Source organism: Bombina bombina, chromosome 3 (assembly GCF_027579735.1).
Source record: "Bombina bombina isolate aBomBom1 chromosome 3, aBomBom1.pri, whole genome shotgun sequence".
NCBI classification, from domain to species: Eukaryota; Metazoa; Chordata; class Amphibia; order Anura; family Bombinatoridae; genus Bombina; species Bombina bombina.
The window spans coordinates 699,247,062-699,259,271 of NC_069501.1; the positions used below are offsets into that span (position 1 = coordinate 699,247,062).

The 12,210-nt window shown below is 38.8% G+C and overlaps 1 protein-coding gene across 1 annotated transcript in view; it reads left to right on the forward strand.

Moving 5' to 3' along the window:
• The window catches only part of RFC2 (replication factor C subunit 2), a 58,471-nt gene that overhangs the window by 27,187 nt on the left and 19,074 nt on the right, over nucleotides 1–12,210 (forward strand). The window contains exons 6-8 of the mRNA XM_053707492.1: nucleotides 1,082–1,182; nucleotides 1,273–1,430; nucleotides 3,738–3,803. Of these exons, the coding sequence (XP_053563467.1) occupies nucleotides 1,082–1,182; nucleotides 1,273–1,430; nucleotides 3,738–3,803 (325 nt within the window). The remainder of the gene's footprint in view (nucleotides 1–1,081; nucleotides 1,183–1,272; nucleotides 1,431–3,737; nucleotides 3,804–12,210) is intronic.

Consider the following 12,210-nt stretch of genomic DNA (forward strand, 5'->3'; position numbering starts at 1 on the left):
AGAACAAGAAAAAGAACACAGGTTAAAAACAGACATTCATCAGGGTCCATATGTTCAATAATATGGTACCCCGCAGGGTAATGTCTCAACTGTATAAGTTCCAGGTTTGCATAATAAGCAACAGCCAACACAATTTTTCTAGTGGTGTAATCAACCAATTGACTGCTATCTCTCCAAGTTATCTTCTTTCTTCGTTGGATTTTTTATCCCAGGCCCTTCCTTGTTGATGTCATGTCAGACCACACTGAGGTCCTTCTCTTGATGGGATATCCTATGTCCCTTAAAGACTTCATATAGTGTATCTTCTGAGTTGTTTAGATCGTATGAATACAGTCCCTTCATAGATTGTCCCAGAGCCATAGCTGATCCTTCTTGCTCGTACCTTGACGTGCAGTATGCGTTCCAGCATCGAAAGTTTGGCGCCAAATAGGGGGGCATGGTTTGAAGTGGTGTGTGTGTGTATCTCACTATATAAATGTGTTTACTGTCTTTTTTGAATTATGCTGATGAAGGAGGCGAGACCTCCGAAAACGTTACAAATAAAGTAACCTCGTTTGTTGTGAAAGACCTGAGAGTGTATGTATGTGTGTGTGTGTGTATATATATGTGTGTGTGTGTATATATATATATATATATATATATATATATATATATATATATATATATATATATATATATATATATATATATATATATATATATATATATATATATATATATATATATATATATATATATATATATATATATATATATATATATATATATATATATATATATACACACACACACAATCCCATTGGCAGCAAACAGCCAGGAAGATATTTGTATACTTCATATTCATCTTTATAGACCGGGCTTGTTTGTCTATATTGAAGCCCTGTTTGTTTATTAATAAGAAGTCTAAGTATGCAGAAATATGTCATAAAGCACCACTGTAAGGATTAGAATCAGTTCATTAATGTTTATGCATTGTCCCTTTAATTTTGTTACATTTCAATTTGGCATCAGTGTCACCTCATATTTTTGTATGGTTTTCTTGTGTCTTGGTAAAAACAATTATTTTCCAAACGTCTTGCAGCATGACAGATGGAGCTCAGCAAGCTTTAAGAAGAACCATGGAGATATATTCTAAAACTACACGATTTGCTCTGGCATGCAATGCTTCAGACAAAATTATAGGTATATTTTTAATTTTTTTTTTTTTTTTTTTTAAATATGTTTGCTAGATTGTTGCAGCTATTGTAGTGACCACTCTATTTTTGTTTCCAGAGCCAATTCAGTCTCGATGTGCTGTACTTCGTTACACAAAACTGACTGATGCACAAGTCCTTGCTAGATTGATGACTGTTGTTGAGAAGGAGAAGGTTCAGTGTTCAGATGATGGCCTAGAGGCTATAGTGTTTACTGCACAAGGGGATATGAGACAGGTACTGGGAAGGTGTTTATGATTAAACACTAAGCAAACCTAATTAACTCATGCTATTGTAAGTACTTTACAGTTTTGAAAACTTAAAGGACCTTGATGTGTGTACAACAGGTTCTGTACTGAACCAAATCCACACTCTAACACCTAAATTAAAGATGGGTTCCATCCCAATCTGTTAGTAATAGCTCAGTTTGATATGGAAAAGCAACGCAAGCTACAAATGATGTATGACATAACAGGGAAGTCTGGTTAAGCATTTAAAAATGAAAGGAAACCAGCTTTTCACAGGATTTCCAAATGTGTTCTCTGAGAACTTCATGAAAGCAAAAGATATGCAGCCAAAATAAAGAGAACATGATTATTATTATTATTAGTTATTTGTAGAGCGCCAACAGATTCCGCAGCGCTATGATGGCTAAATGGTTCCCTGGTTATAATAACTAAAACTACCAGGTTTTTTTGTGTGGTCCTCATCACTGCCAATTTGATTAGACTTGATTTTAAAATACTGGGGAAAGTAATGCAAATCACTTTTTTCTGTTTTTCTAATGAAATTGATTTTGAGATGTTTAGGACCCTATAATAAAAGGATCGTCAGACCCATGTGAAATGGCCTTTTTTGTCTCGCCAGTCTTGCAATCCCATATATTTTTTTTGTTTTAAATATTGTATTTGTATAGCTGCTATAAGTTCACACTGCGCTGAATGTGTTTTACTTCCGATATTGCAGCTACACTAAAACGTATGTGAACTTATTGCAGTTACAGAAATACAATATTTAAAAAGCAATCGATTCCATATAACATGTTTTACATACTGCAATGTCTTCCATGGGATATTAATATACCATACACAAAATCTTAAAGAAAAGAACATGCCAAAAAGATAAAAAAAAATGTTTATTTAAATAATTAAGACTATCAACACATTTCAGTATAACACATATACATACACAGTGTATACACATGTACAATATACAGACAATCCCACAGCTCTTCTTATAGATTTATTATGCCTGTCCTAGTTTTGGTTGACACATTTATATTGTATTGCCATTCAATATTGTGTAAATGTATAATTTACATTACACCGTCAATGCAGGTGGCGATGCTGCTTTTAAAATTCCACCAGCGTCAGAGGATCATCTTCTCCCACAGAGAAGTATAGTAAAACGCGTCTTGGCAAGAGTGCCTTCAAATACAGATTTTAGCCTTTTATAAAATGTCACCATCAATATCAAAAGGATGACGGATGCCTTTTTAAAATATAGCTTATCACAATGCTTTTAACATCCGTGCCTATAGTTTATAGTGCAATATAATACAAAAAAAAAAGTACCATACATTTTTTTTTTTTTTTTTAATTACATGTCTTAAATCGATTGTTTTATTGAATTTAAAGGAAAATTGTTCACATAATAGTCAGGTTTTTTTTTCTTGACATTGTTAATTTTAAGTTGGCTGCAGTAGTATAAAATATTTTGGGTTTCTGTAAACATTCCGTTTTGAAAGCATTGTATTTCATGCCATACACGTATTTAATGTGAAATATCTTAATTTCTGTTTTGAATACTTTTAGTATTAAGCTTTTTCTAATTATGAAATGTTAGACTATTGTACCGCTAAACCTTTCCATTGCTTTCTTACTTTAAACTACCTAAAAGCGCTTAAACTTTCAGGACATATGCTACAGATTCTAAACTATATTGTCCGTCCCATAAAACCATTTAATCCAGTTTGTAGAAAGTTTTAGAGAGCTTAAAGGGACACTGAACTCAATTTTTTTTTCTTTTTTGATTCAGATAGAGCATGTAATTTTAAGCAACTTTCTAATTTACTCCTATTATCAAATGTTTTTCATTCTCTTGGTATGTTTATTTGAAAAGCAAGAATGTAAGTTTAGATGCTGGCCCATTTTTGGTGAACAACCTGGGTTGTCCTTGCTGTTTGGACAGCACCAATAAACAAGTGCTGTCCATGGTCTGAATCACAAATGTTCTGGCTCCTTAGATTCCTTTTTCAAATAAAGATAGCAAGAGAACGAAGAAAAATTGATAATAGGAGTAAATTAGAAAGTTGCTTAAAATTGCGTGCTCTATCTGGATCATGAAAGAAAAAATTTGGGTTCAGTGTCCCTTTTTTTAAATATTTTAGAACCCCAGAAAACCTAATGATGCGCTTTATGATACTTTTATTTAAGATAAGTAGATACTGTATCTGGAGGTCAGTCATTTATGTTTTGCAAGATCTCTTAGTTGATATATGTCTGTTTTCTGTTTGTCAATTTTTAAACCTATGCTTTCTTCCAGGCGTTAAATAACTTGCAGTCTACACATGCTGGTTTTGGCACTGTAAACAGCACAAATGTGTTTAAGGTACATTTATGTTGTTAATGAAATGTTTTTATGGTAACAAATTATTTGTCACGGAGAAATATTGCTGTTGATGAAATCAATTAATTAATTTTTACTTTTTAAATTTTAATTTACAAAATATTGACTTTTGATTTTCTTTAAATACTAATACTTAATAATAATAATTTTTTTCAACATTTCTTAAAGATGTAATGAAGCTCTATAAATAATAATGCAGGAAGTTTATTTGCAAATATTTTATGACTAATTTTTTGTAAAGTTTCAACATAATCTACAGCTCTATGATAATAGCTGCATGATTATAAAGGTTTAGGGATAGTCTAGTCAAAATTAAACTCTTCTTTTTAAGATAGGGAGAGTCCACGGCTTTATTCCTTACTGTTGGGAAATACAACATCTGGCCACCAGGAGGAGGCAAAGACACCCCAGCCAAAGGCTTAAATATCCCTCCCACTTCCTCATTACCCCCAGTCATTCTTTCCCTTTCGTCACGATAGGAGGTGGCAGAGAAGTGTCAGAAGATTCGGAGAGTCCTGAAAAAAGGATATCTGCCTTTCGAGATAGGCCTGGAGTTTTAAGTAGTCATGTCAACCTCTCAGTGAGAGTATTGATAAAAGTTAGAGTCTGGAGATGCAGGGGAAGTTTTTTTGCGAAACCATCCAGACTACTGCTAACCGCTCCTAAGCAATCAGTGTTGACGAGTTTCACTGCCTGCTTTTTCTCACTCAGTCCTTGTCAGGAACGCTGTTACAACACTGTCACACTTGAGAGGCTGTGTTCTATTCCACAGCATGGATCCTGGAGGTAAGAGCGTTTCAATTTTTACACATAAAACACTATAAAACAGGGTCACAGTGTGGCTCCTTTATACCTTGATAGGATCCAGGGTTAATATCCACTGAGGGGGGTTTATTAAACAGTTGGGGTTAATTAATCATTGTATTATTTACGTGCTGCTTTGTGTGATTTTATTTTCTGGGCTCATAAACTGTTTTGGGCTGGAACAAACAGGTTTCACATTCATTTTTGAAAGTGTTGCACAGCTCCTATTAACTTGCTGTACTTTTCATAGCAGGTGGTCTATGTTCATTTCCTTTATTCCGGCTGAGACTTCAACCTGAGGAGAGAGTTTCCTCTGTTAACTGTCAGGGTCTAGGAGGTCGTGAGTGCCCCAGCCATTAAGAGTATATATAACAAACAAAAAAAAAAAGTTTTTATTTGTGTCCTTCTGTGGGTATAACCTGAGCTATGGAGGACTCTGACATGTTAGAAGGTACTACTTCTGTACTAAATGCCCACTCAATTATGTTCCACATGCCTTAACACCGTTATAAAGTCTAAGAAGGGAGACAAGCCTGCTAAAGCTCTTAGTCCCTCTGAGCCGTCTACCTCTAAGGACTCGGCGTCCCGCGAGATTACTACCCTTGCTACATTATCCACTTCACATGCAGTTCCCCGTAACACATCTAATCCTCCATCCGGAGGGGGCCTTCTTCCTGCGGACTTTGCCGCGCAGTTACAAACGGCGGTGTCTGCGGCCCTCAGTGCATTACCTCATTCTAACAAATGCAAGAGAAAGGTTAATGGGACACTAAACTCAATTTTTTTTCTTTTGTGATTCAGATAGAGAATGCAATTTTAAGCATCTTTCTAATTTATTCCTATAATCAATTTTTCTTTTTTTTATTGGTGGGTGAATTTATCCACCAATCAGCAAGGACAATCCAGGTTGTTCACCAAAAATGGGCCGGCATCTAAACTTACATTCTTGCTTTTCAAATAAAGATACTAAGAGAATGAAGAAAATTTGATAATAGGAGTAAATTAGAAAGTTGCTTAAAATTGCATGCTCTATCTGAATCACGAAAAAAAAAAAACTGGGTTCAGTGTCCCTTTAAACATAGCTCTCCTGACCCGGAGTCCTCTAAATATTTATCAGATTTAGCTATTATGTCCTAGTTATCTGATGAGTTAACCTCTGTAGCTTCAGAGGGTGAACTTTCGGGGTCGGAGTCCTTAGGGTCTAAGCCTCCTGCTGCGGAGGAACCGTCCTTTAGATTTAAAATTGAGCACTTGCATTTTTTTATTAAAGGAGGTTCTGTCTACATTAGAGGTTCCAGAGGCCGCGCTGCCTGAAGAACCTATGATACCTAAATTAGACAGCGTTTACAAAGACTTAAAAGTTCCTTTGACTTTTCCAGTGTCGGTTAAAATGGCGAACATTTTTAACAACGAATGGGAAAGAACTGGATCTTCCTCTTCCCCCTCGTCTACTTTAAAAAAAAAAAAAAAAGTTGTTCCCAGTCCAGGACTCTCAACTGGATTTGTGGGGCTCCATTCCAAAGGTGGATGTTGCTATCTCTACGCTTGCTAAACATACTACTATACTTCTTGAGGATAGTTCTTCGTTCAGAGAGCCGATGGATAAGAAAATGAAAGCCTTTCTGAGAAAGATGATGTTTTTAACATACAGAATTTTTATTTCAACTGGAGGCTGCGGTTGCCAGAGCAGCTACCTACTGGTGCGACTCTTTGTTGGAACTCATTGAGGTGGAGTCTCCCCTCGATATTTAAGACAGAATTTTTTTTTTCCTCAGATGCTTGGTTCAGGGACATATAGGATCCATGGGTTCTGGAGCTCGTTCTCAGGGATACAAGATACGCTTCAAATCTCATCCGCCTAGGGGCAGATTCCTACTCTCAAACCTGTCTACAGACCAGAAAAGAGGGATGCCTTTCTAGGGTGCGTTCGGGACCTATCCTCCTTAGGAGTTGTTGTCCCGGTGCCTATCGAAGAAAGAGGTTTTGGGGTTTTATTCAAACATTTTCGTGGTCCCAAAGAAGGAGGGAACTTTCTGCCCAATTCTGGACCTAAAGTGCTTAAACAAATTTCTCAGTGTCCCTTCCTTAAAGATGGAGACAATAAGTTCCATCCTTCCTTTAGTTCAGGAAGGCCAGTTTATGACCACTATAGATCTGAAGGACACTTACCTTCATGTTCCAATCCACAGGGAACACTTTCAGTTCCTAAGGTTTGCATTCCTGGACCAGCACTTCCAGTTCATTGCCCTTCTCTTTGGCCTAGCTACTGCTCCAAGAATCCTTACAAAGGTTCTGGGGGTTCTTCTAGCCGTTGCCAGAACTCAGGGTATTACAGTAGCCCCATACTTGGACGATATTCTGGTGCAAGCACCATCTTGGCGTCTAATGGAAGAATACTCGGAGTCCCATCTCAGTCTTCTTCGATTACATTGATGGAAGATAAACTTGGAAAAGAGTTCTCTTATCCCAAGTACCAGGGTGGAATTCCTTGGTGCTATAATAGACTCCATATCTATCAGGATATTTCTAACAGACCAGAGACATTGCAAGCTAACTTCGGCATGTCTTGCCCTCCGGACCTCCTTGAGTCCCTTTGTGGCTCAGTGTATGGAGGTGATTGGTCTCATGGTGTCCTGCATGGACATCATTCCTTTTGTCAGTTTCCGTCTCAGACCTTTACAACTGTGCATGCTGAGACAGTGGAACGGCGATCATTCTGATCTTCTCTACAGATTGTATTAGACAGCCGGTCGAAAGAATCACTCTCTTGGTGGCTCTGTCCAGATCATCTGTCCCGAGGGACGTGCTTCTTAAGACCATCCTGGGAGATTGTGACTATGTACACAAGCCTATCCGGATGGGGAGCTGTTTGGGGTGCCAGGGAGGCACAGGGGTTGTGGACTCAGGAGGAGTCCTCCCTCCCGATCAATTTTAGGATTACGGGCAATCTTCAATGCCCTGAAGGCTTGGCCACTTCTGGGTTCATCCCAGTTTATCAGATTCCAATCAGACAATATATCCTCAGTGGCTTACATCAGCCATCAGGGGGGAACAAGAAGTTCCTTGGCGATAATGGAAGTATCTCAGATTCTGGAGTGGGCGGAGGCCCACAGCTGTTCGCTGTCAGCAATATACATTACATTCCGGGCGTGGACAACTGGGAGGTGGATTTTCTCAGCTGGCAATCCTTCCACCCAGGGGAATGGTCTCTCCATCCCAAGGTGTTTGCAGAGATATGCAGCAAGTGAGGGACGCCGGAGATGGATCTCAATACCAAGCTACCCTGGTACGGGTCAAGGGATCCTCAAGTGGATTTAATAGATGCACTAGCAATGCCCTGGAGGTTCAAACTCCATATATCTTTTTCCTCCATTACCGTTTCTTCCTCGAGTGGTGGCCCGCATCAAGCAGGAGTGGGTATTAGTAATCCTGATTGCTCCATCGTGGCCACAAAGGACGTGGTTCGTGGATCTAGTGGGGATGTCCTCATCTCTGTGGAAGTTACCTTGTTGCAGAGACCTGCTGTTACAAGGTCCATTTGTTCATCAAAATCTAGATTATCTGAGGCTGACTGCGTATAGATTGAACACTTAGTCTTAGCAAAGAGAGGTTTCTCTGAGAGTGTCATTGATACTCTTATTCATGCTCGTAAACCAGTTACTCGGCGTATCTACCACAAAGGGTGGAGGACTTATTCTGGTGTGAAGAACATGTTTTTTCCTGGCACAGAGTAAAGGTTGCCAGGGTCTTATCTTTTCCCCAGGATGGACTAGAGAAGAGCCTTTCTGCTAGTTCCCTGAGAGGACAGATTTCGTCCCTGTCGTTTTTATTGCACAAGAGGCTGGCTGAGCTTCCAGACGTGCAGTTATTTGTTAAGGCTCTGATTAGGATCAGACCTGTTTTTAGATCTGGGGCTCCTCATTGGAGCCTAAATCTTGTTCTTCATGTTTTGCAACAGGCTCCTGTTGAGCCTCTGCATTCCGTTGACATTTAAATTGTTATATTGGAAGGTTCTCTTTTTAATGGCTATTGCCTCTTCGCGCATAGTTTCTGCTATGTGAGTTCCCTTATCTGATTTTTCATGCAGATTAAATTTAGGTTTTCTTCCTAAGGTTGTGTCAGATCGCAACATCAATCAAGAGATTGTGATTCCTTCCTTGTGTCCTAAACCACCTTCATCGAAGGAACCTTTACTTCACCATTTGGATGTGGTTTGCGCCTTAAAGTTCTTTCTTCAGGCTACTAAGGAGTTTAGACAATCTTCCTCTTTGTTGTCTATTCGGGAAAAGCGTAAGGGACAGAAGGCTAATTCCACCCCTATCTTTTTGTTTAAGGAGTGTCATCCGCTTAGCTTACGAGACAGCGGGATATCATCCTCCTGAGAGGATAACGGCTCATTCTACTAGAGCAGTGGCTTTCTCTTGGGCCGTTAAAGGGACAGTATACACTCATTTTCATATAACTGCATGTAATAGACACTACTTAAAAAAATAAGATGCACAGATACTGATATAAAAATCCAGTATAAAACTATTTAAAAACTTACTTAGAAGCTCTCAGTTTAGCTCTGTGGAAAAGGTAAATGAAAAGCCCACAGCAAGTGGAAAATAAGACACTCTCCCCTCCCCCTTCTTTTGCATATGAAAAGAACCTTTACACAAACAGGAGCAAGCTGGAGAAGGTAGGATGGTATTCTTATAAAACTTTGGGGTTTGGTTAAGAGTCTGGAAATCATAGCAATGTTATTTAAAAATAAGCAAAACTATATACATTTAAAAAAACAAAAAACTTTATGGGCTATATAAATCATCTACAAAACATTTTTGCAAAGAAAAAAATAGTGTATAATGTCCCTTTAAGAATGAGGCCTCTATGGATCAGATTTGTAAGGCAGCTCCCTGGTCCTCCTTACATACTCCCCCTTTTTTTTTTTTTTGTCTACTAATTTTTACTAGTTTGTTTTTGCTTCGTCTGAAGCAGCTTTTGGGAGAAAAGTTTTGAAGGCTGTGGTGCCCTCAGAATAGGATCCGCCTCTTCCTTTTTGTGCCCTCCCGTTATTCATTCAGTGTCCTCTGGAGCTTGGGTATAGTTTTCCCAACAGTAAGGAATGAAGCCGTGGACTCTCCCTATCTTATGAAGGAAAACATAATTTATGCTTACCAGATAAATTCCTTTCCTTCCGGATAGGGAGAGTCCACGGCCCTGCATGTTTTTTCTTGTCTAAAGGCTGCCCCCTATTTATCTTATTCTTCTGGCACCATTTATACCCTGATATTTCTTCTACTTTTCCTTGTTCCCTCTGCAGAATGACTGGGGGTAATGAGGAAGTGGGAGGGATATTTAAAGGGACATTATAGACTCATTTTTTCTTTGCATAAATGTTTTGTAGATGATCTATTTATATAGCCCATAAAGTTTTTTTTGTTTTTTTAAATGTATAGTTTTGCTTATTTTTAAATAACATTGCTCGGATTTTCAGACTCCTAACCGAGCCCCAAAGTTTTATGAGAATACCGTCAGCTACCTTCTCCAGCTTGCTCCTGTTTGTGTAAAGGGTCTTTTCATATGCAAAAGAAGGCGGAGGGGGGAGTGTCTTATTTCCCAATTGTAGTGGGTGTTACAGTAACCTTTTCAACAGAGCTAAACTGAGAGCTTCTAAGTAAGTTTTTAAACCGTTTTATACTGGATTTTTATATCAGTATCTGTGCATCTTATTCTTTATAGTAGTGTCTATTACATGCAGTTATATGAAAATGAGTGTATACTGTCCCTTTAAGCCTTTGGCTGGGGTGTCTGCCTCCTGGTGGCCAGGTGTTGTATTTCCCAACAGTAAGGAATGAAGCCGTGGACTCTCCCTATCCAGAAGGAATGGAATTTATCTGGTAAGCATAAATTATGTTTTCATGATTCAGATAGGCCATGAAACTAGATGCAAGGTAATGACAGAGGTAAAAAGTATATCAATATTACCGTGTAGGTTATGCAAAACTGAGCAATGGGTAATAAAGGGATTAGCTATCTTTTTAAACAACACATATGCTGGAGTAGACTGTTTCTTTAAGCAAGAAGATTTGATAATTACACAAATTTATAAAAGGGTAGAAGGCTCTAGGTCAGTGTTTTTCAACCAGTGTGCCGTGGCACACTAGTGTGCCGTGAGAGATCCTCAGGTGTGCCGCGGCAGACTGACAACAGTGCGGGGATGTCCCTCTTTCAAATTTTGAAATATTGGTAGGTATGTGACAGGCTCATCAGGCATCCTTTACAACCATGACATTGACATTCATTCACAGACAATCATTATGATTTGTGAATGAATGTAAATATGTCATGTATAGTTTGTAGGAGACATGGCATGGCATGACAGCACAGTGTGTGTGTATATGTGTGTGTGTGTATGTATGTATATGTATGTATATGTATGTATGTATATATATATATATATATATATGTATATATATATGTATATATATATATATATATATATATATATATATATATGTATATATATATATATATATATATATATATATATATATATATACACACACAGGTACACATCCTGTGACTCAGCATCATCCAGCCCTGGGTGCTAAATAGCACTCCAAAAAAGCTGTGATGTCACCAGAGCCACAGGCAGTTAACCCCAGTCCGGAATGGGTGCAAGAAACAAGGGGGATTACAAACAAAAAGTAATACAACACATAGAAATACCCAGCACTCACCAGCTAGCTCACAGCTAAGATAAAATCACAACTGGAAAGGTTAGTTACCGCATCTGGCCAAATGGGAAAGCTCAGGCACCACGTCAAGGTCCTTTCCACTGCCTGAGTCCCTAACACCATCATGCGAGCTCACAAAGCCAAACAGACTGAGAACAAAGAAGGGGTGCAAAGGTGGATGTAATCACCCAGAGAAAATACAAAACATGGAAGGGAACTGCACTCCAAGACCAGGTACACATCTAGTGACTCAGCGACATCCCAGCCCTGGGTGCTAAATTTTATCTTAGCTGTGAGCTAGCTGGTGAGTGCTGGGTGTTTCTATGTGTTGTATTACTTTTTGTTTGTAATCCCCCTTGTTTCTTGCACCCATTCCGGACTGGGGTTAACTGCCTGTGGCTCTGGTGACATCACAGCTTTTTTGGAGTGCTATTTAGCACCCAGGGCTGGATGTTGCTGAGTCACAGGATGTGTACCTGGTCCGGTCTTGGAGTGCAGTTCCCTTCCATGTTTTGTATTTTCTCTGGGTGATTACATCCACCTGTGCACCCCTTCTTTGTTCTCAGTCTGTTTGGCTTTGTGAGCTCGCATGATGGTGTGGCTGTGTTAGGGACTCAGGCAGTGGAAAGGACCTTGACGTGGTGCCTGAGCTTTTGTATATATATCCTGCTAGGGCAGGTGGGCTTGTGAGCTTACTTTGTATATATATCCTGCTAGGGCAGGTGGGCTTGTGAGCTTACTTTCTAAGCACAACATAGAACTGTTGAAAAATAAGATGAGGGGGTTTAGAGAAATAAGGTAATGTAGGGTTGTTGTAGGTTATATGTTTGAAGAGGACACATAACTCTTGGGAATAGGTGCAG